The sequence below is a fragment of the Thalassophryne amazonica genome, chromosome 3, assembly GCF_902500255.1.
Source record: "Thalassophryne amazonica chromosome 3, fThaAma1.1, whole genome shotgun sequence".
NCBI lineage: Eukaryota > Metazoa > Chordata > Actinopteri > Batrachoidiformes > Batrachoididae > Thalassophryne > Thalassophryne amazonica.
Window position 1 is genome coordinate 69070264 of NC_047105.1, and position 27069 is coordinate 69097332.

General features: G+C 41.2%; 1 protein-coding gene across 1 annotated transcript; it reads left to right on the forward strand.

Annotated features, from left to right (window-relative positions):
* Nucleotides 1–567: 567 nt before the first annotated feature.
* LOC117506968 (MAP kinase-activated protein kinase 2-like) lies at nucleotides 568–26561 on the forward strand. The gene is made up of 10 exons (XM_034166642.1): nucleotides 568–1077; nucleotides 8733–8872; nucleotides 10647–10711; nucleotides 10785–10864; nucleotides 10946–11072; nucleotides 11266–11341; nucleotides 11421–11545; nucleotides 23211–23296; nucleotides 23378–23458; nucleotides 26195–26561. Exons 1-10 carry the CDS (start codon nucleotides 859–861, stop codon nucleotides 26399–26401), a joined length of 1206 nt encoding a protein of 401 aa, XP_034022533.1. The 5' UTR covers nucleotides 568–858; the 3' UTR covers nucleotides 26402–26561.
* The last annotated feature ends 508 nt before the right edge of the window (nucleotides 26562–27069 follow it).

The window sequence follows — 27069 nt, forward strand, 5'->3', positions numbered from 1 at the left end:
AAATTTTTGTTGGGGGGGGGGAGTAAAAGTTGGAGGGGCTCCACAAAATGTCGTTGAAATGAACAATATACGTATAGTAAATTGCTTTATAAATACCAAGGTATATGTTTAAGTCATTCGTGCTCCTCTAAAATGTGGTATCAGTGCACACACACACACACATCACTTAGAATGACGTGCTTTGTGATCCACAAACACAAATTTCTGATATGTAACTTGTGTGTGGGTTTTTACAAATAAATGTTTATTTGCAAAACTTAAAATTCTGTTTGTGAAGGGTGATTCAGTGTGGGTGGATCACCGAACACACACATTCATCACTTTGCTCAGTTACGCAATATTGAGACATTCTCAGCAAAACTGCAGTTGAGATCCACAAATATGTCAGTTGCTATTCACATTATTGGCAGAATTATAGCCTCCCCATGGCGCCGCCACTTTTCTTGCGCTGACCGCCGTGCGTCTTTACGCACGGTTGTTCCTTTAAGAAGTCCGTGCGCGCTTGTTGAATCTGAGCCGCTGTGCGCTGACGTCAGACTCTTGGGAAGGTTCGTTGTTTCCTGCCAGAACCGGAGGGTCATAACGGTGATGAGGACCGCGTATGTCCCGTGTTTCTCTATTTGCTTTATTTTTATTTATTTCACCGACTGCAGCCAGCCTGGCTGGCATCTTTTTAAACATTCCGTAGAAGCAGCTTCGGTGTGATTTTTCACTCCTCCGTCCTTTTCGGGCCTCAGAGAGGTCGCGCAGTGGTCGTGGCCCACAGGCTCCGTGGGAAAGGTTGGACCGTGGAGACACCTTAAGATCACCTCACAATTTCTGTGCCTGTGATGACTTTATTGGCTCTGAGAGGGGAAGATGCATCATGTCACGGAGGAGCAGTCCCTCCCTGCGCATCGCAGCGTGGACAGTGGCCCCACTGACCCTCAGCCACCACCTTATTACAGCAAAGTGGAGTTCAGACGAAACGCAGTAACAGATGACTACAAAGTAACTGCTCAGGTTCTTGGCCTGGGTATCAACGGAAAAGTGCTGGAATGTTATTGCAAGCAGACTGGAGAAAAATGCGCCCTCAAGGTATGTGCGCGCGCGTCATGTATGATCCAGAATGTTGTTAGTCACTCATCTGTGCAGGGTGTCTGTGTGCAGACTGTTCTGCAAAATGCATGCAGTACCTTTAGGTCGGATTCGATGTCTGCTAAAGGACAAGTTCACTTTTTTACAACCTCAGTCATATTAAAACGTTGGGCCTCTTGCAACAGTAATTTCAGGAAGTGTCCCTCCCTTTTTTGTAGTACTAAGGCTTGTATGAACATGCCAGTAAAGAATCAGCAAAAGTGCATGCAGTTAATTGCATAACTAAAATAAAGTTCCAGTAGCTCAAGAATCCTTGACTATACATGTCAAAGGTGTCTAATCAGGACAGGACCCCTCTGGAGAGATTTTTTTCTGAACAGAAGGTATGTCCTCAAAGAAACACAGAAAATCATTATATGTTGAAAACTATAGCCACAGGAGAGGGTCATGGGTATGTCTCCCTTCACTCAGGGCGACAATTATATTAATTTGTTGATACTATACGTTTGTAAGCCAATTTGTTATGTATCATGATTCTGAAGAAATGTGATTCTGTGAATAATGTAATTCGATATTGCAATATATTGAATAATGATATAAGTATATAAACTGAGTAATACACATCTCATGACTGTGTTTTAATGTCTTATTTACAAAAGCAATGCAAATGACATTTTTCTGAGAGCATCACTCATACTGCATATTTGGTAAAGTAATAAATATAACGTTTCTGAAGTAAATTGGTGCCTGCCAGTATATCTTCTAAACTTGGCTGCATAAAAGTGATAAACATATACTCAACAAAAATATAAACGCAACACTTTTGGTTTTGCTCCCATTTTGTATGAGATGAACTCAAAGATCTAAAACTTTTTCCAAATACACAATATCACCATTTCCCTCAAATATTGTTCACAAACCAGTCGAAATCTGTGATAGTGAGCACTTCTCCTTTGCTGAGATAATCCATCCCACCTCACAGGTGTGCCATACGAAGATGCTGATTAGACACCATGATTAGTGCACAGGTGTGCCTTAGACTGCCCACAATAAAAGGCCACTCTGAAAGGTGCAGTTTTGTTTTACTGGGGGGGGGGATACCAGTCAGTATCTGGTGGGACCATCATTTGCCTCATGCAGTGCAACACATCTCCTTCGCATCATCCGTGAAGAGAACACCTCTCCACGTGCCAAAACGCCAGCAAATGTGAGCATTTGCCCACTCAAGTCGGTTACGACGATGAACTGGAGTCAGGTCGAGACCCCGATGAGGACGACGACATGCAGATGAGCTTCCCTGAGATGGTTTCTGACAGTTTGTGCAGAAATTCTCTGGTTATGCAAACCGATTGTTCCAGCAGCTGTCCGAGTGGCTGGTCTCAGACGATCTTGGAGGTGAACATGCTGGATGTGGAGGTCCTGGGCTGGTGTGGTTACACATGGTCTGCAGTTGTGAGGCTGGTTGGATCTACTGCCAAATTCTCTGAAACGCCTTTGGAGACGGCTTATGGTAGAGAAATGAACATTCAATACACGAGCAACAGCTCTGGTTGACATTCCTGCTGTCAGCATGCCAATTGCACGCTCCCTCAAATCTTGCGACATCTGTGGCATTGTGCTGTGTGATAAAACTGCACCTTTCAGAGTGGCCTTTTATTGTGGGCAGTCTAAGGCACACCTGTGCACTAATCATGGTGTCTAATCAGTATCTTGGTATGGCACACCTTGAGTGGGATGGATTATCTCAGCAAAGGAGAAGTGCTCACTATCACAGATTTAAACTGGTTTGTGAACAATATTTGAGGGAATGGTGATATTGTGTAGTGTGAAAAAGTTTTAGATCTTTGAGTTCATCTCATACAAAATGGGAGCAAAACCAAAAGTGTTGCATTTATATTTTGTTGTGTAGTTTGCATTAGGGTTGGGCGATATGTTTTTCATTGGCATATATCACAATGTCTATCACGACACATCAGGCAGGTGAACTCGTCTTTATATGTTAGATTAACTTTTCCATGCTCAGTACAAAAGCTGCATGCCCAAAGCTGGTCGGACAGTAGCTCCTTCCAGGGGGACTTGGCCTGAGCTTGTCTTGATCCCCCACCCTTGGTACAGCCCACCATTGCCTCGAGAATGGCTGAAACATCTCAGCCGTTTCAAAGACAAATAAAGACTCCACTAATTTTTATGCTCTCTGTAAACATGCTTCAAAGTACAGATTCATCAGTACTCAGTTGGAACTCTGGGGAAATCTCCTGCACAATCTCTGTCGACCATTACCATGGAGGAATATTTAGTGGACTGATGAGAGTAAAATTGTTCTTTTTTGGTCCAAGGGCCGCAGACAGCTTGTGAGATGACCCCCAAACTCTGAATTCAAGCCACAGTTCACAGTGAAGACAGTGAAGCATGGTGGTGCAAGCATCATGATATGGGCATGTTTCTCCTACTATGGTGTTGGGACTATATATCGCATACCAGATATCATGGATCAGTTTGGATATGTCAGAATACTTGAAGAGGTCATGTTGCCTTATGCTGAAGAGGACATGCCCTTGAAATGGGTGTTTCAACAAGACAATGACCCCAAGCACACTAGTAAACAAGCAAAATCTTGGTTCCAAACCAACAAAATTAATGCCTCTCAGATGTGAAGAAATCATGAAAACTGTGGTTATACAACTAAATACTAGTTTAGTGATTCACAGGATTGCTAAAAAAGCAGTTTGAACATAATAATTTTGAGTTTGTAGCGTCAACAGCAGATGCTACTATTATTGTGAACACCCCCTTTTCTACTTTTTTTTTTTTTTTTTTTACTAATAGCCCAATTTCATAGCCTTAAGAGTGTGCATATCACGAATGCTTGGTGTTGTTGGATTTGTGAGAATCTACTGGTACCTTGTTTCCCATGTAACAATAAGAAATATACTCAAATCCTGGATTAATCTTTGCAGTTACATAGCACTACTATTATTCTGAACACTACTGTAAGTGTGCACTTCATCCAGACTTCACACTAGGTGTGAAGGGGCCTTTAATGTGAAGTTAATTCTGTCAGATAAGTTGAGCTACTGTCATCTTCAGACAGTGATGTGCTGTCTCAGATGCTTTGACAGTTTCCACTCATGCATAAAGAACTCTTTTGTCCGTGCTGGACAACATCTTAAAAAACAATTCAGCATTGTTGAATCCACATTATCATATCTACCCTACAAGAATTTTGGAAAGCATTCTAAAGAATTCAAAGCTCAGCTATAGCCTTTATCTGTACACTTATTTCATAATGGTCTTGGGTTCTTGTTAGTGCTGTATTTTGTGCATTAGTGGTTTGGTGGGAGATCTTCGGAAACATTATCTGAAGCCTCTTCCTCCTCCCTTCAAGATGAATTGCTGTGTCTGTTAGGGATCAGGAGTCTAATGGAAAATAAAAGCCACTCCCCTTTGTCTGACACCACTGCTGCATCACTTCCCATATAGAATATTGTGCAATCAATCCAGTTCTGCCCAGAAATCTCTTCCAAATGCAGTAAAATGCAGCAGGAAAATGTGCTGAAAGGTGACATATTGTGCAAAATGTTTTTTTTTTCTCCATTGTGTAGTAAAATACAGTTGTAGTTTTATTTTAAACATTACCAAAGTCCTGTAATTTATGATGATGTATACAACCCCAATTCCAATGAAGTTGGGGACGTTGTGAAAAATGTAAATAAAAACAGAATACAATGATTTGCAAATCCTCTTTAAACCTATATTCAATTGAATACCCCACAAAGACAAGATACAGTGGTTAAAATAAATATTTGACACTTTCAGTTTTGCAGGTTTTCCCACCTAAAAAGAATGGAGAGGTCTGTATTTTTGTCATAGGTATACTTCAACTATGAGAGACAGAATCTAAAAAAATCCAGAAAATCACATTGTATGATTTTTTAAATAATTAATTTGCATTTTATTGCATAAAATAAGTATTTGATCCCCTACCAACCAGCAAGAATTCTGGCTGTCACAGACCTGTTAATTTTTCTTTAAGAAGCCCTCTTATTCTGAACTCTTTACCTGTATTAATTGCACCTGTTTGAACTTGTTACCTGTATAAAAGACACCTGTTCACACATTCAAGATGACTGTCAATCTCCTTCGGTCTGGGATTCCATGCAAGATCTCACTTTTGTGGGGTAAGGATGATTCTGAGAAAGATCAGAACTACACAGGAGGACCTGGTCAATGACCTGAAGAGAGCTGGGACCACAGTCACAAAGATTACATTAGTAACACATGATGCTGTCATGGTTTAAAATCCTGCAGGGCAGCAAGGTCCCCCTGGTCAAGCCAGCACATGTCAAGGCCCATTTGAAGTTCACCAGTGACCATCTGGATGATCCAAAGGAGGCATGGAAGAAGGTCATGTGGTCATATGAGACCAAAATAGAGCTTTTTGGAATGAACTCCACTTACCATGTTTAGAGGATGAGAACAACCCCAAGAAAACCATCCCAACCGTGAAGCATGGGGGTGGAAACATCATACTCTGGGGGTGCTCTTCTGCAAAGGGGACAGGATGATTGCACCTTATTGAAGGAAGGATGGATGGGGTCATGTATTGCGACATTTTGGCAAACAACCTCCTTCCCTCAGTAACAGCATTGAAGATGGGTCGTGGCTCGGTCTTCCAGCATGACAATGATCCCAAACACACAGCCAGGGCAACTAAGGAGGGGCTCCGTAAGAAGCATTTCAAGGTCCTGGAGTGGCCTGGCCAGTCTCCAGATCTGAACTCAATAGAAAATCTTTGGAGGGAGCTGAAACTCCAAACCTGAAAGATTTGGAGATCTATATGGAGGAGTGGACCAAAATCCCTGCTGCAGTGTGTGAAAACTTGGTCAAGAACTACAGGAAATGTCTGACCTCTGTAATGGCAGACAAATGTTTCTGTACCAATTGTTAAGCTCTGCTTTTCTAGGGGGTCGAATACTTATTTTATGCAATAAAATGCAAATTAATTGTTTAAAAATCATATAATGTGATTTTCTGGATTTTTTTTTAGATTCTGTCTCTGAAACTGATAAACTTTATTGTTTTGTGCAAATATTTGCTCATTTTGAAATGGATGCCTGCAACACATTTCAAAAAAGGTTGGGACAGTGGTATGTTTACCACTGTGTTACATCACCTTTCCTTCTAACAACACTCAATAAGCATTTGGGAACTGAGGACACTAATTGTTGAAGCTTTGTAGGTGGAATTCTTTCCCATTCTTGCTTGATGTACGACTTCAGTTGGTCGAAACCAAACCTGGATGTACCTTTCAGCATCGATGGTGCCATCACAGATGTGTAAGTTGCCCAATGCCATGGGCACTAACACCCCCCATACCATCACAGATGCTGGCTTTTGAACTTTGGATGGTCTTTTTCCTCTTTTGTCCGGAGGACACGATGTCTATGATTTCCAAAAACAATTTGAAACGTGGACTCATCAGCCCACAGCACACTTTTCCACTTTGCGTCTGCCCATTTCAAATGAGCTCGGGCCCAGAGAAGGCGATGGCGTTTCTGGATGTTGTTGATGTATGACTTTCAATTTGCATGGTAGAGTTTTAACTTGCACTTATAGATGTAGTGACGCACTGTGTTAACTGACAGTGGTTTTCTGAAGTGTTCCTAAGCCCACGCTGTAAGATCCTTTACACAATGATGTCGGTTTTTAATGCAGTGCCACTTGAGGGATCGAAGATTCACGGGCATTCAATGTTGGTTTCCGGCCTTGCCGCATATGTGTAGAAAATTCTCCAGATTCTCTAAATCTTCTGATTATATTATGGACTATAGATGATGGAATCCCTAAATTCCTTGCAGTTGAAAGTTGAGAAACATTGTTCTTAAACTGTTGGACTATTTTTTCACACAGTTGTTCACAAAGTAGTGATCCTCTCCCCATCTTTGCTTGTGAATGGATGAGCCTTTTTGTGGATGCTCCTTTTATACCCAATCATGACACTCACCTGTTTCCAATTAACCTGTTCACCTGTGGAATGTTCCAAACAGGTGTTCTTGGAGCATTCATCAACTTTCCCAGTCTTTTGTTGCCCTGTCCCAGCTTTTTTGAAACGTGTTGCAGGCATCCATTTCAAAATGAGCAAATATTTGCACAAAAACAATAGAGTTTATCAGTTTGAACATTAAATATCGTCTTTGTGGTGTATTCAATTGAATATAGGTTGAGGAGGATTTGCAAATCATTGTATTCTGTTTTTATTTACATTTCACACAACGTCCCAACTTCAATGGAACTGGGATTGTAGAAGCCCCACTGCTGTAAGCATAATGTAGGTGTGGAATGGCTTGTTTCAGGGTTCTATGAAATATGTCTGGACCCCTCATTTCTATTTAAAGCAAGAAGCACAGAAACACATCTTTTATTAGTGGTGATGGCAAAGTAGTGTGTTTTACAAATTCAACTCTTTAAGATCTCTTCAAAGTCTTTGTTCACTTGACTTATAGTTTCTTCTTCGTATTTTGCTTTTATTGGGTGTGTGTGTGTGTGTGTGTGTGTCTATATGTAACCAGTATATTCAACAATCTACAAATAAGTATCGTTATTTCTTCAGATGTTGTACCACTAACATGCTAACAATTACAAAGCGGGTTGTTAGTGTACTTTCATTGCAATATTAAGTATACAATGGATTTTTGTAGCTTGGCTGTTCACTGTCATTTATTTTTACTCTCAACTAAATTCTCAAAAAATGACTGCTTGTAAAGTAAGCCATTGTCAAATGTAAATTAAACATTCAGTGGCTGGATTACAATAAGTGAATGTATCCTTTAATATATGTTCTTAGTACACTTGGTGACATGTTTTGCTGAAAAAAGTGTTTCCAATTCAGTGTAATTCAATTTATTTATATAGCAACAAATCACAAAGTACGTCGCTTCAACTCAATTCACCCCACCCAACAGTGTTAAGGAAAACCTCATTCAGGCTTTTTTTGTGGTAGGAAGAAACCTTAAGCAGACTAGGCTCAGAGTGGTGACCAACCGCTATGGCCATACTATCAATAACAAAAAGTCAAGTCAACAAGATACAGCAAGGAAATGATGAAACATGTAAAGACAGATATGACTGAACTGTCATCCAGGCAAAGCATGTCCAGTTCTGTGGTCATTATAATCACAAATCAACTAGGTGGCAAAGATAATGGACCAGATAATGTGTTGTGCTTAATATTTCTCTAATCAAAACTACTTTTGAATGGTGCATGTGTGTTTGTTTGGCAAAGATTTCCAAAGATAGAATTTCTTAACATCACAGTTCACAGTTCACTGTGTCATCCTGACACTGTGTATCAACTAAAATCAGTTTTTATATATGAAGCACTTTCAAATCAAGCATGCAAAGTACATTCACATATTAACACTCTTCACAATAAAGGGATTAAAACCCTTCACTATAATGAATACCAGAAAAGTCTTTAAGTCTGTGCAGTTGCTTCAGTTGAATTTGTTTGTCTAATACTGGCAGAAAAACTATTACAGAGGTTTGAAGGCCAAAAACTAAAGGCCTTGTCTTGCAGGCCCTATAACCATGATTTATATCCTGGCATATATCAAACAAGAATTTCACTAATCTAACGCATTCTATGTTTTGTCCAGATTTTATATGACACACCTAAAGCGCGGCAGGAAGTTGAGCTGCATTGGCGTGTGTCTGGAGGTCCTCACATTGTCCGGATTCTCAGCCTGTATGAGAACATGCATCAGGGGAAGAAGTGTCTCCTCGTCATTATGGAGTGGTGAGACTGCCTACTTATTTCAGGACTTGAACAAAAAATACACCTACGCTATAAATGGATTTCTTATGCCTCATTGCTGTCATTCAGTGTAGTGTTATTTTGTGAACTTTAAGCTGAAACACCAAGCAGTACTAATGTCATCTATAAATCCTGACACTGTTTCAGACATGAATAAGAAAGCTGCTGTCATCAGACTAGCAGCTTTCTTGATATTCTCAGTCAGGCTTGAGAAGAGGCCTGAGGAGTCAGAGTGCCTGGGTTTGTGATTGTCTTGGTTCCTGAGTAAGATCTAGGATTTCAGAAACTTCTTGGACTCTGCCATCGGAAGTCTGTCTGCATGCAGTGAACATGTTGAACTTGTGGAGAAATTCACTCATGTCTCAGCAGTGATGTTCATGTGTCTGAGTTCTCGACCTTTGAAATCGAGAGATGCATTGAAAGAGCTTATGGAGTCATAAGTAGGGCTGGACACAGGTTTTTGGCAATTCCAGCATTTATACAGGAGAACAATGGCACCAGTTTTTAGGTTCCTGGTGCTTCCTGTCTCTGTATATGTTTGAGAAATTTGGATGCCTATCAGTGACCTAAGACAATAACTTGAGGTCTTTGGTACTATAGGGTTCTTTGGAGGATCGTTGGGTACCACTAGAATTACTTTGTGTCAAATAAGCGGTTACTTATGGGAGACTCGGATGAAAAATGTATTGTGAGGAAACATCAGCATTGACATTTTGGCCATGTGGCACATTTTTTCTGGGCATGATCCAGCACATGGGGTGCTACAGTGTTGAGAGCCCTGACAACATAAAAAAGAGGGGTTTTTTTTATTATTATTAGTAGTCGTAAATTTGCAAAAATCTAAAAAAAAAAAGTCACATTATTATCACATCATTATGGGGTGTTGTGTGTAGAATTTTGAGGAAAAAAAATGAATTTCATCTATTTTGGAATAAGGCTGTAACATAACAAATGTGTAAAAACTTAAATGTTGTGAACACTTTCCAGATGCACTGTATTACTTGTCATGAGAAAAGGCAAGGTAGCATGAATCCATGTCCCTACAGGTGTGAAAATGAGACAGAAAACAAAATCTTGACATTGACTGTATAATGCAGTGTGCAAAATCACCACTAGATGACACTAAATCATACATAATGTAGCTTTAACTGTAAAACATAGACAAATACAATTTTGCACAATATGAGCCCTTTAAAATCTTTCTTGTTTACCTGTAAACTTTGCACAGGATAGCTCAAAACATTGGAGTCATGATAGAATTTGGATAACATGATCTTATTTATTTATTTTATTTATTTCATTCAGTTCCAACCACACAACCAAAAGTCATTCCAAAAGAAAACATAACAAACATAACAATACTCCTGAATGAAAGGGGGTAGAAAGAAGTGAACTTATATGATCTACCCCTTTATACAGAAGATTAATTTACAAATTAAATAATAATCACAATATTAACATTACAATCAGAATGTCTAAAAAAGGAAAAAAAATTCTTTTTTTTCTTCTTTTCCTTTCTTCTTCCAGTCCTCCTTTCCACTTTTTTCCTTTTTTCCTTCCTTTTCCATTTTTTCTTCCTTTCTTTCTTCTTCCATTTTTTTCCTTTCCCTCTTTTCTCCCCTATTTCCCCTCTTTATCCCTCTCCCCTTGTTTCCTCTTCCCTTTTCTTTCCTTTCTCTCTTTTTTTTTTTTTTTCTGGAGTGTTCGCTTGTTTTAACCAAAATTCTTCTCGCGTTCCATCCCAAATTGTTTTCAGCATGGAGGGAGGGGAGCTGTTCAGTCGCATTCAGGCCAGAGGGGACCAGGCCTTCACAGAGAGAGGTGGGTTTTGTGCACATTAAGCCCTCTCATGGAGTTTTACATTGTGACATGTGACAACATGTCTGTCCATCAGAGGCATCAGAGATCATGCATGATGTCGGCACAGCCATCGAGTACCTACACCACATGGACATCGCTCACAGGGATGTAAAGGTACACTGCTACTGTCAAAAGTAATCCTACACAGGAAAAGTAGGAAAAAAATAACTGCTTCTCATTCTCGACACACCGCAGCCTGAAAACCTGCTCTATACCACCAAGGAGAGCAATGCTACACTGAAACTGACTGATTTTGGCTTTGCCAAGGAGACGACACTGCACAACTCCCTTCAGACTCCCTGTTATACGCCATATTACGTTGGTGAGTTTTTGCTTTGTTCGTAGCGTTGTGAACTCTGCAGTATAAATAAAAGCCTCTGCATTGGTTCTGGTCATACTGCTGCTGTCATGCTGTCCATGTTCGTTTGTACATCAGCCTGGATGTCTGAGAGTGCTCTGTGCAGCCACACAGGCTTCACTGAGTGTGTGTATGTGTGTGTGTGTTCTGTGTTCAGCGCCAGAAGTACTTGGGCCCGAGAAATATGACAAATCATGTGACATGTGGTCTTTGGGTGTGATTATGTACATCCTGTGAGTACCATGTGCAGTCCTGTTTCTACTTTATGAGAAGGTAATGAGCAAAGTAAAAGAGTTGTTTATGTTTTTCCAGGCTCTGTGGCTTTCCTCCGTTCTACTCCAACACAGGTCAGGCCATCTCTCCAGGCATGAAGCAAAGGATCAGACTGGGCCAGTATGAATTCCCAAACCCTGAGTGGGCTGACGTATCTGAGGAAGGTCAGGCTCCAGAGACAAATTTTGTATTGAAATGTCATGCAAATTTATACAACCCCTGGCAAAAATTATGGAATCACCGGCCTCAGAGGATGTTCATTCAGTTGTTTAATTTTGTAGAAAAAAAGCAGATCACAGACATGACACAAAACTAAAGTCATTTCAAATGGCAACTTTCTGGCTTTAAGAAACACTAAGAAATCAGGAAAAAAAAAAAGTGGCAGTCAGTAACGGTTACTTTTTTAGACCAAGCAGAGGGAAAAAAATATGGAATCACTCAATTCTGAGGAAAAAATTATGGAATCATGAAAAACAAAAGAACGTTCCAACACATCACTAGTATTTTCTGCTCTGGGTGTGAAATGTTTAGTTATTCCTCGGCCTCCTTTAGTAGTAATGGTACTTGTAATAAGTGTAGCTTATTCGTAGCTTTGGAGGCCAGGCTGGGCGAATTGGAGACTCGGCTCCGCACCGTGGAAAATTCTACAGCTAGCCAGGCCCCTGTAGTCGGTGCGGACCAAGGTAGCTTAGCCGCCGTTAGTTTCCCTCTGGCAGATCCCGAGCAGCCGGGAAAGCAGGCCGATTGGGTGACTGTGAGGAGGAAGCGTAGCCCTAAACAGAAGCCCCGTGTACACCGCCAACCCGTTCACATTTCTAACTGTTTTTCCCCACTCGGCGACACACCCGCCGAGGATCAAACTCTGGTTATTGGTGACTCTGTTTTGAGAAATGTGAAGTTAGCGACACCAGCAACCATAGTCAATTGTCTTCCGGGAGCCAGAGCAGGTGACATTGAAGAAAATTTGAAACTGCTGGCTAAGGCTAAGCGTAAATTTGGTAAGATTGTAATTCACGTCGGCAGTAATGACACCCGGTTACGCCAATCGGAGGTCACTAAAATTAACATTGAATCGGTGTGTAACTTTGCAAAAACAATGTCGGACTCTGTAGTTTTCTCTGGGCCCCTCCCCAATCGGACCGGGAGTGACATGTTTAGCCGCATGTTCTCCTTGAATTGCTGGCTGTCTGAGTGGTGTCCAAAAAATGAGGTGGGCTTCATAGATAATTGGCAAAGCTTCTGGGGAAAACCTGGTCCTGTTAGGAGAGACGGCATCCATCCCACTTTGGATGGAGCAGCTCTCATTTCTAGAAATCTGGCCAATTTTCTTAAATCCTCCAAACCGTGACTATCCAGGGTTGGGACCAGGAAGCAGAGTTGTAGTCTTACACACCTCTCTGCAGCTTCTCTCCCCCTGCCATCCCCTCATTACCCCATCCCCGTAGAGACGGTGCCTGCTCCCAGACCACCAATAACCAGCAAAAATCTATTTAAGCATAAAAATTCAAAAAGAAAAAATAATATCAATCAATCAATCAATCAATCAATTTTTTATATAGCGCCAAATCACAACAAACAGTTGCCCCAAGGCGCTTTATATTGTAAGGCAAGGCCATACAATAATTATGTAAAACCCCAACGGTCAAAACGACCCCCTGTGAGCAAGCACTTGGCTACAGTGGGAAGGAAAAAACTCCCTTTTAACAGGAAGAAACCTCCAGCAGAACCAGGCTCAGGGAGGGGCAGTCTTCTGCTGGGACTGGTTGGGGCTGAGGGAGAGAACCAGGAAAAAGACATGCTGTGGAGGGGAGCAGAGATCGATCACTAATGATTAAATGCAGAGTGGTGCATACAGAGCAAAAAGAGAAAGAAACACTCAGTGCATCATGGGAACCCCCCAGCAGTCTACGTCTATAGCAGCATAACTAAGGGATGGTTCAGGGTCACCCATTCCAGCCCTAACTATAAGCTTTAGCAAAAAGGAAAGTTTTAAGCCTAATCTTAAAAGTAGAGAGGGTGTCTGTCTCCCTGATCTGAATTGGGAGCTGGTTCCACAGGAGAGGAGCCTGAAAGCTGAAGGCTCTGCCTCCCATTCTACTCTTACAAACCCTAGGAACTACAAGTAAGCCTGCAGTCTGAGAGCGAAGCACTCTATTGGGGTGTTATGGTACTATGAGGTCCCTAAGATAAGATGGGACCTGATTATTCAAAACCTTATAAGTAAGAAGAAGAATTTTAAATTCTATTCTAGAATTAACAGGAAGCCAATGAAGAGAGGCCAATATGGGTGAGATATACTCTCTCCTTCTAGTCCCCGCTAGTTCTCTAGCTGCAATCAATCAATCAATCAATTTTTTTATATAGCGCCAAATCACAACAAACAGTTGCCCCAAGGCGCTTTATATTGTAAGGCAAGGCCATACAATAATTATGTAAAACCCCAATGGTCAAAACGACCCCCTGTGAGCAAGCACTTGGCTACAGTGGGAAGGAAAACTCCCTTTTAACAGGAAGAAACCTCCAGCAGAACCAGGCTCAGGGAGGGGCAGTCTTCTGCTGGGACTGGTTGGGGCTGAGGGAGAGAACCAGGAAAAAGACATGCTGTGGAGGGGAGCAGAGATCGATCACTAATGATTAAATGCAGAGTGGTGCATACAGAGCAAAAAGAGAAAGAAACAGTGCATCATGGGAACCCCCCAGCAGTCTACGTCTATAGCAGCATAACTAAGGGATGGTTCAGGGTCACCTGATCCAGCCCTAACTATAAGCTTTAGCAAAAAGGAAAGTTTTAAGCCTAATCTTAAAAGTAGAGAGGGTGTCTGTCTCCCTGATCTGAATTGGGAGCTGGTTCCACAGGAGAGGAGCCTGAAAGCTGAAGGCTCTGCCTCCCATTCTACTCTTACAAACCCTAGGAACTACAAGTAAGCCTGCAGTCTGAGAGCGAAGCGCTCTATTGGGGTGATATGGTACTACGAGGTCCCTAAGATAAGATGGGACCTGATTATTCAAAACCTTATAAGTAAGAAGAAGAATTTTAAATTATATTCTAGAATTAACAGGAAGCCAATGAAGAGAGGCCAATATGGGTGAGATATGCTCTCTCCTTCTAGTCCCCGTCAGTACTCTAGCTGCAGCATTTTGAATTAACTGAAGGCTTTTTAGGGAACTTTTAGGACAACCTGATAATAATGAATTACAATAGTCCAGCCTAGAGGAAATAAATGCATGAATTAGTTTTTCAGCATCAGTCTGAGACAAGACCTTTCTGATTTTAGAGATATTGCGTAAATGCAAAAAAGCAGTCCTACATATTTGTTTAATATGCGCTTTGAATGACATATCCTGATCAAAAATGACTCCAAGATTTCTCACAGTATTACTAGAGGTCAGGGTAATGCCATCCAGAGTAAGGATCTGGTTAGACACCATGTTTCTAAGATTTGTGGGGCCAAGTACAATAACTTCAGTTTTATCTGAGTTTAAAAGCAGGAAATTAGAGGTCATCCATGTCTTTATGTCTGTAAGACATCCTGCAGTTTAGCTAATTGGTGTGTGTCCTCTGGCTTCATGGATAGATAAAGCTGGGTATCATCTGTGTAACAATGAAAATTTAAGCAATACCGTCTAATAATACTGCCTAAGGGAAGCATGTATAAAGTGAATAAAATTGGTCCTAGCACAGAACCTTGTGGAACTCCATAATTAACTTTAGTCTGTGAAGAAGATTCCCCATTTACATGAACAAATTGTAATCTATTAGACAAATATGATTCAAACCACCGCAGCGCAGTGCCTTTAATACCTATGGCATGCTCTAATCTCTGTAATAAAATTTTATGGTCAACAGTATCAAAAGCAGCACTGAGGTCCAACAGAACAAGCACAGAGACGAGTCCACTGTCCGAGGCCATAAGAAGATCATTTGTAACCTTCACTAATGCTGTTTCTGTACTATGATGAATTCTAAAACCTGACTGAAACTCTTCAAATAGACCATTCCTCTGCAGATGATCAGTTAGCTGTTTTACAACTACCATTTCAAGAATTTTTGAGAGAAAAGGAAGGTTGGAGATTGGCCTATAATTAGCTAAGATAGCTGGGTCAAGTGATGGCTTTTTAAGTAATGGTTTAATTACTGCCACCTTAAAAGCCTGTGGTACATAGCCAACTAACAAAGATAGATTGATCATATTTAAGATCGAAGCATTAAATAATGGTAGGGCTTCCTTGAGCAGCCTGGTAGGAATGGGGTCTAATAAACATGTTGATGGTTTGGATGAAGTAACTAATGAAAATAACTCAGACAGAACAATCGGAGAGAAAGAGTCTAACCAAATACCGGCATCACTGAAAGCAGCCAAAGATAACAATACGTCTTTGGGATGGTTATGAGTAATTTTTTCTCTAATAGTTAAAATTTTGTTAGCAAAGAAAGTCATGAAGTCATTACTAGTTAAAGTTAATGGAATACTCAGCTCAATAGAGCTCTGACTCTTTGTCAGCCTGGCTACAGTGCGGAAAAGAAACCTGGGGTTGTTCTTATTTTCTTCAATTAGTGATGAGTAGAAAGATGTCCTAGCTTTACGGAGGGATTTTTTTATAGAGCAACAGACTCTTTTTCCAGGCTAAGTGAAGATCTTCTAAATTAGTGAGACGCCATTTCCTCTCCAACTTACGGGTTATCTGCTTTAAGCTACGAGTTTGTGAGTTATACCACGGAGTCAGGCACTTCTGATTTAAAGCTCTCTTTTTAGAGGAGCTACAGCATCCAAAGTTGTCTTCAATGAGGATGTAAAACTATTGACGAGATACTCTATCTCACTTACAGAGTTTAGGTAGCTACTCTGCACTGTGTTGGTATATGGCATTAGAGAACATAAAGAAGGAATCATATCCTTAAACCTAGTTACAGCGCTTTCTGAAAGACTTCTAGTGTAATGAAACTTATTCCCCACTGCTGGGTAGTCCATCATAGTAAATGTAAATGTTATTAAGAAATGATCAGACAGAAGGGAGTTTTCAGGGAATACTGTTAAGTCTTCTATTTCCATACCATAAGTCAGAACAAGATCTAAGATATGATTAAAGTGGTGGGTGGACTCATTTACTTTTTGAGCAAAGCCAATAGAGTCTAATAATAGATTAAATGCAGTGTTGAGGCTGTCATTCTCAGCATCTGTGTGGATGTTAAAATCGCCCACTATAATTATCTTATCTGAGCTAAGCACTAAGTCAGACAAAAGGTCTGAAAATTCACAGAGAAACTCACAGTAACGACCAGGTGGACGATAGACAATAACAAATAAAACCTTCAAATATAGCACCTTCAACTGCACCACAGACTAAAACAGTTAAATGTGGTCTATTAAACATTAGGTCTCTCTCTTCTAAGTCCCTGTTAGTAAATGATATAATAATTGATCAACATATTGATTTATTCTGCCTTACAGAAACCTGGTTACAGCAGGATGAATATGTTAGTTTAAATGAGTCAACACCCCCGAGTCACACTAACTGCCAGAACGCTCGTAGCACGGGCCGAGGCGGAGGATTAGCAGCAATCTTCCATTCCAGCTTATTAATTAATCAAAAACCCAGACAGAGCTTTAATTCATTTGAAAGCTTGACTCTTAGTCTTGTCCATCCAAATTGGAAGTCCCAAAAACCAGTTTTATTTGTTGTTATCTATTGTCCTCCTGGTCGTTACTGTGAGTTTCTCTGTGAATTTTCAGAACTTTTGCATGCCATAGGTATTAAAGGCACTGCGCTGCGGTGGTTTGAATCATATTTATCTAATAGATTACAATTTGTTCATGTAAATGGGGAATCTTCTTCACAGACTAAGGTTAATTATGGAGTTCCACAAGGTTCTGTGCTAGGACCAATTTTATTCACTTATACATGCTTCCCTTAGGCAGTATTATTAGACGGCATTGCTTAAATTTTCATTGTTACGCAGATGATACCCAGCTTTATCTATCCATGAAGCCAGAGGACACACACCAATTAGCTAAACTGCAGGATTGTCTTACAGACATAAGGACATGGATGACCTCTAATTTCCTGCTTTTGAACTCAGATAAAACTGAAGTTATTGTACTTGGCCCCACAAGTCTTGGAAGCATGGTGTCTAACCAGATCCTTACTCTGGATGGCATTACCCTGACCTCTAGTAATACTGTGAGAAATCTTGGAGTCATTTTTGATCAGGATATGTCATTCAAAGCGCATATTAAACAAATATGTAAGACTGCTTTTTTGCATTTACGCAATATCTCTAAAATTAGAAAGGTCTTGTCTCAGAGTGATGCTGAAAAACTAATTCATGCATTTATTTCCTCTAGGCTGGACTATTGTAATTCATTATTATCAGGTTGTCCTAAAAGTTCCCTGAAAAGCCTTCAGTTAATTCAAAATGCTGCAGCTAGAGTACTGACGGGGACTAGAAGGAGAGAGCATATCTCACCCATATTGGCCTCTCTTCATTGGCTTCCTGTTAATTCTAGAATAGAATTTAAAATTCTTCTTCTTATAAGGTTTTGAATAATCAGGTCCCTTCTTATCTTAGGGACCTCATAGTACCATATCACCCCAATAGAGCGCTTCGCTCTCAGACTGCAGGCTTACTTGTAGTTCCTAGGGTTTGTAAGAGTAGAATGGGAGGCAGAGCCTTCAGCTTTCAGGCTCCTCTCCTGTGGAACCAGCTCCCAATTCGGATCAGGGAGACAGACACCCTCTCTACTTAAAACTTTCCTTTTTGCTAAAGCTTATAGTTAGGGCTGGATCAGGTGACCCTGAAACATCCCTTAGTTATGCTGCTATAGACTTAGACTGCTGGGGGGTTCCCATAATGCACTGAGTGTTTCTTTCTCTTTTTGCTCTGTATGCACCACTTTGCATTTAATCATTAGTGATTGATCTCTGCTCCCCTCCACAGCATGTCTTTTTCCTTGTTCTCTCCCTCAGCCCCAACCAGTCCCAGCGGAGGACTGCCCCTCCCTGGGCCTGGTTCTGCTGGGGGTTTCTTCCTGTTGGAGGGGGGTTTCCTTCCCGCTGTCGCCGGGTGCTTGCTCACAGGGGGTCGTTTTGACCTTTGGGGTTTTTACGTAATTATTGTATGGCATTGCCTTACAATATAAAGCGCCTTGGGGCAACTGTTTGTTGTGATTTGGCGCTATATAAATAAAATTGATTGAAATTGATTGATATTTTGTTGCACCACCTCTGGCTTTTATAACAGCCTGCAGTCTCTGAGGCATGGACTTAAAAGTGACAAACAGTACTCTTCATCAATCTGGCTCCAACTTTCTCTGATTGCTGTTGCCAGATCAGCTTTGCAGGTTGGAGCCTTGTCATGGACCATTTTCTTCAACTTCCACCAAAGATTTTCAATTGGATTAAGATCCGGACTATTTGCAGGCCATGACATTGACCCTATGTGTCTTTTTGCAAGGAATGTTTTCACAGTTTTTGCTCTATGGCAAGATGCATTATCATCTTGAAAAATGATTTCATCATCCCCAAACATCAGAAAAGTGTCCAAAATATCAACGTAAACTTGTGCATTTATTGATGATGTAATGACAGCCATCTCCCCAGTGCCTTTACCTGACATGCAGCCCCATATCATCAATTACTGTGGAAATTTACATGTTCTCTTCAGGCAGTCATCTTTATAAATCTCATTGGAACGGCACCAAACAAAAGTTCCAGCATCATCACCTTGCCCAATGCAGATTCGAGATTCATCACTGAATATGACTTTCATCCAGTCATCCACAGTCCACGATTGCTTTTCCTTAGCCCATTGTAACCTTGGTTTTTCTGTTTAGGTGTTAATGATCGCTTTCGTTTAGCTTTTCTGTATGTAAATCCCATTTCCTTTAGGCAGTTTCTTACATCTCGGTCACAGACGTTGACTCCAGTTTCCTCCCATTCATTCCTCATTTGTTTTGTTGTGCATTTTCGATTTTTGAGACATATTGCTTTAAGTTTTCTGTCTTGACGCTTTGATGTCTTCCTTGGTCTACCAGTATGTTTGCCTTTAACAACCTTCCCATGTTGTTTGTATTTGGTCCAGAGTTTAGACACAGCTGACTGTGAACAACCAACATCTTTTGCAACATTGCATAATGATTTACTCTCTTTTAAGAGTTTGATAATCCTTTCCTTTGTTTCAATTGACATCTCTAGTGTTGGAGCCATGATTCATGTCAGTCCACTTGGTGCAACAGCTCTCCAAGGTGTGTTCACTCCTTTTTAGATGCAGACTAATGAGCAGATCTGATTTGATGCAGGTGTTAGTTTTGGGGATGAAAATTTACAGGGTGATTCCATAATTTATTTCTCAGAATTGAGTGAGTCCATATTTTTTTCCCTCTGCTTGATCTAAAACAGTAACCGTTACTGACTGCCACAATTTTTTTCTTGATTTCTTATAGTGTTTTTTAAAGCCAGAAAGTTGCCATTTGAAATGACTTTAGTTTTGTGTCATGTCTGTGATCTGCTTTTTTCTACAAAATTAAACAACTGAATGAACATCCTCCGAGGCCGGTGATTCCATAATTTTTGCCAGTGGTTGTATATACAGTGGGGAAAACAAGTATTTGATACACTGTTGATTTTGCAAGTTTTCCCACCTTCAAAGAATGGAGAGGTCTGTAATTTTTATTGTAGGTACACCTCAACTGTGAGAGACAGAAAAAAAAAATCAAGAAAACCACATTGTATGATTTTTAAATAATTAATTTGCATTTTATTGCATGAAATATGTATTTGATCCCCTACTAACCAGCAAGAATTCTGTTAATTTTTCTTTAAGAAGCCCTCTTATTCTGCACTCTTTACCTGGATTAATTGCACCTGTTTGAACTCATTACCTGTATATAAGACACCTGTTCACATAATCAATCAATCACACTCCAACCTATCCACCATCGCCAAGACCTGTCTAAGAGCTGTCTAAGGACACCAGGGACACAATTGTAGACCTGCACAAGGCTGGGATGGGCTACAGGACAACAGGCAAGCAGCTTGGTGAGAAGACAATAACTGTTGGAGTAATTCTTAGAAAATCTAAGAAACACAAGATGACTGTCAATCTTCCTTGGTTTGGGGCTCCATGCAAGATCTCACCTCGTGGGGTAAGGATGATTCTGAGAAAGCCCAGAACTACACGGGAGGACTTGGTCAATGACCTGAAGAGAGCTGGGACCACAGTCACAAAGATTACATTACACACAATGCCGTCATGGTTTAATATCCTACAGGGCAGCAAGGTCCCTCTGTTGAAGCCAGCACATGTCCAGGCCCGTTTGAAGTTCACCAGAGACCATATGGATGATCCAGAGGAGCATGGGAGAAGGTCATGTGGTCAGATAAAACCAAAATAGAGCTTTTTGGTAACAACTGCACACGCTGTGTTTGGAGGAAGAAGGAGGATGAGAACAACTCCAAGAACACTGTCCCAACCGTGAAGCATGTGGGTGGAAACATCATTTTTGGGGGTGCTTTTCTGCAAAGGGAACAGGACAACTGCACCATATTGAAGGGAGGATGGATGGTGTCATGTATCGTAAGATTTTGGCAAACAACCTCCTTCCCTCAGTAAGAGCATTGAAGATGGGTCATGGCTGGGTCTTCCAGCATGACAATGACCCCAAACACACAGCCAGAGCAACTAAGGAGGGGCTCCATAAGAAGCATTTCAAGGTCCTGGAGTGGCCGAGCCAGTCTCCAGACCTGAACTCAATAGAAAATCTTTGGAGGGAGCTGAAACTCCAAACCTCAAAGATCTGGAGAAGATCTGTATGGAGGAGTGGACCAAAATCCCTGCTGCAGTGTGTGAAAACATGGTCAAGAACTGCAGGAAACATCTGAACAATGGTTTCTGTACCAAATGTTAAGGTCTGTTTTTCTATTGTATCAAATACTTATTTTCCCCACTGTATGTCATTTACACTCAGGTTTGCCTGTTAATAATTCAAACAAAGTGTTTTCACCGTAGAAAATGAACAACTCAATTCACTTCAGTCACAGCATAAATCCCCCAGCAGCATTTCACAAGGGTAAAGACTAAACTTTACCAGTTCCCCTGAGCAAGCATGTAGTCAACAGTGGTAAGGGTGTTTTCTGAGGAAGAAACCTCAAGCAGACCACACTAAGGAGGGAAGGAGGGGGTGACAAACTGCTTCAGCCAGACTAACAATAGAAAAGATCAAATAAACAAAGTACAACAAAGAATTTTCAAACATGCAAAACAAGAACAGATACAAAATCAGTTTATAGTCTTTCAGCAGTTCTCATACAAAAATCTTCCCGGAGGATGAAGCTCTTTGGTATGCAGTTCAGTCAAGCTGAATCATCACAGGCTGCATCCTCACACAGGGGACATCGGTGCCAAAGGTGCATCAACAAAGTATTGAGCAAAGGGTATGAATACTTATGTACATGTGATTCCTTAGTTTTTTATTTTTAATAAATCTGCAAAAATTTGTCAAGACCGCATTCCCTACTCCGGGTAGGGAATACGGTCTTGTGCCAAGTGAAGGAGTTCAAGTACCTTGGGGTCTTGTTCACGAGTGAGGGGACAATGGAGCATGAGATTGGCCAGAGAATCAGCACAGCAGGGGCGGTGTTGCATTTGCTCTACCTTACTGTTGTGACGAAAAGGGAGCTGAGCCAAAAGGCGAAGCTCTCGATCTACTGGTCAATCTTTGTTCCTACTCTCAAGAGTAGGAACAAGGGTCGTGAGGGTTGGGTCATGACCGAAAGAACTAGATTGCAGGGACAAGTGGCCGAAATGGGCTTCCTTAGGAGAGTGGCTGGTATCTCCCTTAGAGATAGGGAGAGACGTTCGGTCATCCGTGGGGAGCTCGGAGTAGAGCCGCTGCTCCTTCGCATTGAAAGGAGCCAGCTGAGGTGGTTCAGGCATCTGGTAAGGATGCCTCCTGGGTGCCTCCCTAGCGAGGTGTTCCAGGCACGTCCATCTGGGAGGAGACCCCAGGGAAGACCCAGGACTAGGTGGAGAGATTATATCTCCACTCTGGCCTGGGAACGCCTCGGGATCCCCCAGTCAGAGGTGGTCAATGTGGCCCGGAAAAGGGAAGTCTGGGGACCCCTGCTGGAGCTGTTGCCCCGGTGACCCAATCCCGGATAAGCAGTTGAAGATGTGTGTGTGACCACAAAAATAAAGCTAAAAACTTTTTTCATGTTGACATTATCAGGTATTGTGAGTAGAAAAAATGAATTTATTCCATTTTGGAATAAGGATGTAACACAACAAAATGTGTAAAAAGTGAAGCACTGTGTATGCACTCTATTTTGGGTCCCCAGGACCAGGATTGGGAAATCTGGTACTAACCCATTTACCCACACACTCTCCCACTCATCCATATTTTTGATGTCTAAGCCCTATGATGTTACAAGTGCAGGGAATAGGTAGAACAGTAGTTATTGTTGTAAAATCATAATAACTGTCCTGCTCACACAACATAGGTGCAAAATGGGAAATGGTCAAAGTTACACAGAGAAAAACCTACACAGCAAACAACAAATGGCTCAGGATACAAAACAACTAGAATAATGACAAAAAAGTATGTAGATTTTGCATTGTGTGACCGTTGTGAGCTTGTTTAGTTGATGTTGTGTATCTGATAGGATCTGTGAGGCTGCTACAGCACCAGAAGAGTCCTACCCCATCCTGGAGCCACCCATGGGTTACATCTATGATAAAAACAATAAGAGACAACATTGGGTTGTCTTAAAAATTTGACAGATGTTTTTTTTTGTTGTTGTTTTTTTTTTATTGTCACTTTATATTCTGTCCAGCCAAACAGCTGATCATCCAGTTGCTGAAGACAGATCCTAATGAGAGGATGACCATTGGACAGTTTATGAACCACCCTTGGATTAGCGTAAGTTAACACCTTGTCTGTTCTATGCGGGTTTCCTCCCGTCTGTTGTTGACATTCATGTTTGTGTTTTACACACTGCAGCAGTCAATGGTGGTGCCTCCAACACCGCTCCACACGTCCCGTGTCTTAACGGAAGATAAGGAGCTGTGGGACAATGTGAAGGTGGGACTCATTTGATCGAGATCTGATTATCTGTTGATCTCTTTCTTTGGTGTTAAGATTTTTTTATTTGAAGTTTTTAAGTTTTAAGCATTTTCCTTGTAGGAGGTGTGCACTCTGTGAGTGCTGTAGTTTATTTATAGCCCAAAACCACTGCATTTCAGTGCTAATTCCAAAGGTGCACTTAAATTTTTTAATTTATGCACCAAATGCTTACGAACTTATCAGCATTCCAGCTAACACTTGCCTTTCTTACAGAATTATTTTTCTTCATCAGAAAAAAGTTAAATACATATTAAACTCAGAAGGTAAAATAATGAATAAAGTTGCTTCTGTCTTTTCAGTTTTTTTTAAAAAAAGAAATCAAGTTTTACAGTCACAGCACAGCCCAACTGAGGTTCAGTCATTGCTGACATTTATGGAAGTCAGCCTTTTTGAAGTGCAGTATGATTATGACAAAACTATGAAATGTGCGGTTTCCTAATAATGTTAAGATTTTTTTTTGTAAATTTTTATTATTCTACTTTTAATTGTATTGTTTCACATTCTGTATTGTATTGTATTGAATTAGAATAACGCCATGAATCCACACACTCCAATGCAGTATGTGGCAGTATGGACCTCTAAGCTGGTTTGCCATCTGCCAATAAAAACAAAGACGTTTTTAATTCTTATTTATTTCTAAGTTTTAACACACTGCCTGTAACACAGCGCCCCAGACCCTTTACAGACTCCTTGCATTTGGTGAGCCCACGTGAAGGTGACACCACGTTGTTGTTTTTTCGGTGTGAGCCCAAATAAGTCCCACAGTTGCAGACTCGGCCACAGACACTGTGAGCTTCCCCTAAAACACCACCCCACCAATTCTCCCCCAGGCCTGGCACCGGGAGGAGGCCCCGATATCCCCAATCTAGGTGAGATGACTCCATCCCTATTTGTGTCCGTCATATAGGATCTACTGGATTGCCCTTTGTCTGTCTCCTCACCTGAGACCAATTTGCCAAGGGTGACCCTACCAGGAGCTAATATTCCAGACAACACAGCTCCCAGGATCACTGGATCACACAAACCCCTCCACCACGAGGTGGCGATCCACCCTTGCAAGGATATTAGAAAGTATGATGGGAGTATGACCAATCAGTCTACATGTGTTCTGTGGACTTGGAAAAGGCATACCGCCGGGTCCCTCAAGGTATCATGTGGGGGGTGCTGCAGGAGTATGGGATACCAGATTCACTGCAATGTGTGATTCGGTCTCTATACGATCAAAGTAGGATATCGGCATTGTCTGCATTACATCGGACTTGTTCCTGGTGGGTGTTGGGCTCCGTCAGGGCTGCCCCTTGTCAGCAATCCTGATCGTGATGTTGATGGATGAGATTTCAAGGTGCAGTCATGTACCAGAGGGTGTGCAGTTTGGTGACCTCAGAGTTGCATCTTTGCTTTTTGTGGATGATATGATTTTGTTGGCTTCATCTGGCAGTGACCTCCTTGGCGGACTGGGCAGGTTTGAGGCAGAGTGTGAAGCATCTTGGATGTGAATCAGCACCTCCAAATCTGAGACCATGGTGGATTCTTGTTACGAGTGGGGCGTGAAATCAATAGACAGATTAGGGCGGCATCTACGAACAATGTACAGGACCGTCGGGGTGAAGAAGGAGTTGAGCCGAAGAGTGTGGCTCTAAACCTCCCAGTTGATTTACACTTCTATCCTCACCTATGTTCATGAACTCTGGGTAATGACTAAGTGGCAAAAATGAGATTCCTCCATCGAGTATCCAGGCTTACACTCCTGGACAAATTGAGAAGCTCCACTATCTGCTGCTTCTTCGCATCAAAAGGAGCCAGTTGAGTGGTTCAGGCACCTGATGAGGATGCCCGCTGGTCATCTCGTACTTCCCAACTGGCTTGGGAACGCCTCAAGATTCCCCAGGAATGGTAAATAGACTGAATTTATATAGCGCTTTTCCATCTGCATCAGACACTCAAAGAGCTTTACAAATAATGCTTTATATTCACCCCGATATAAGGGTGCTGCCATACAACATGCTCGCTACACACTAAGGGATGAAAGACCTTGCCCAAGGGCCCTTAGTGACAAGTTGACATTTTTTTGGTTGTCTTGATTTTAACAACTTGACTTTAATCAAAGTGACATGACCAAAAGATGTCTTTGGCCTTTTTGGTCGTCGGTTGTATGCCAAGTTGTCAGCTTGTCATTACAAAAACCGAATGTCACTTAATGACAGCAGTAATAAATGTTTATGACATAATGAAAGCCGTAATGTTTATGACACCTTCATGACTGTGTTATGTAACAGTTATAACAGTATCATGTCACCATTATGACGATACCTTCAAGTAAAGTGTTAACGCAATGTTTTAGCTGACATTAGCTCCACACTAACTCGAATAGTCCACAGTTACTGAGGTGATATTCAGATCATATTTTACCCCACCAAACTTGCTCATCAAGAAAATCACTGCCCAGTCCACAAAAGTATGACTTAATAAACGACAGTAACCCCGAACCAACATTAGCCTACTAGCTTTGCTTGGTATTTAAAATGGACAGTTATAATGACATTCTGTGGAGGTGGTTCTTGGGTCAGTTAAATTTGACTGTTCCTGGAGGTTCAGACCTAAACACACTAGTTTTTGGTCCACAGTCGGTCAGTCACCACAAATTGTCCAGAAAGTGTACATTTACAGCAGTACACGTCAATCTTCCCTCCACAGGAAGAAATGACCAGTGCCTTGGCCACCATGCGTGTGGACTACGACCAGGTGAAAATCAAAGACCTGGACACGTCCAACAACCCTCTGCTGAATAAGAGACGTCAGCGTCCCGCACCTGGAGGAGGTGAAAGAGGAGCAGAAGCAGACAGTGATGGAAAAATGGCCTCTCATAGTCACAGTCACAGAGAAGTTACATTTGTTGAATGATTATCAGACCAAAGTACACAAAGTCACAAGCAGTGTTTTACAGTTGAAGTAATTTATCATTTTTAGTAATTTTTTTAATTCTCTATGTCATTCCAATAGTCTGAACTCATATCATTTATATTACTGTTGTATAATTTTAAATAAAAGGTTTTTTATGCTTTATCAAATTTATGCTTGAAAATGCACCATTCTCGTCTTTTCTTTCACATAACTGTCAAATGTCTGGTTTTATTTCAGTCAGCTGAAAATTAAATACTAAATTCAGAGCAGAATTTTTGTGATAGTGAGGAAAATTCTGCAAACATGAAGACACTATGTGTGGACTGAATGAACATCCTCCGAGGCCAGTGATTCCATAATTTTTGCCAGGGGTTGTATATCGTGGCCATCATGTCCACATCACAAACTAAAATATGTTGTAGTGAATGCATGCAGACTGGCCATGAATAAAGCGTTTTTATTACATCTGCTTTGCAGGTGATTTGCGGACAATCTGTGAATGCATAACAAACACGTCACCTAAACCCAAAGTATTATATGCGGCAGAAAGTGACATACCTGCCAGTCAGTGCCGGTCCGGCTGTGTAGATCCACAAAGACGTAGCTGCTGCAATCCAGGACTTTTATTTAACACCAACAAAAGGAAGAGTTGCTGTTTACCCACAACT

Coding starts and splice junctions, on each gene's coding strand:
- LOC117506968 (XM_034166642.1), top strand. CDS start 859: ATGCATCATGTCACGGAGGAGCAGTCCCTCCCTGCGCATCGCAGCGTG. Junction 11,342..11,420: donor GGTGTGATTATGTACATCCT/GTGAGTACCATG, acceptor ATGTTTTTCCAG/GCTCTGTGGCTTTCCTCCGT. Junction 23,297..23,377: donor TGAACCACCCTTGGATTAGC/GTAAGTTAACAC, acceptor TACACACTGCAG/CAGTCAATGGTGGTGCCTCC.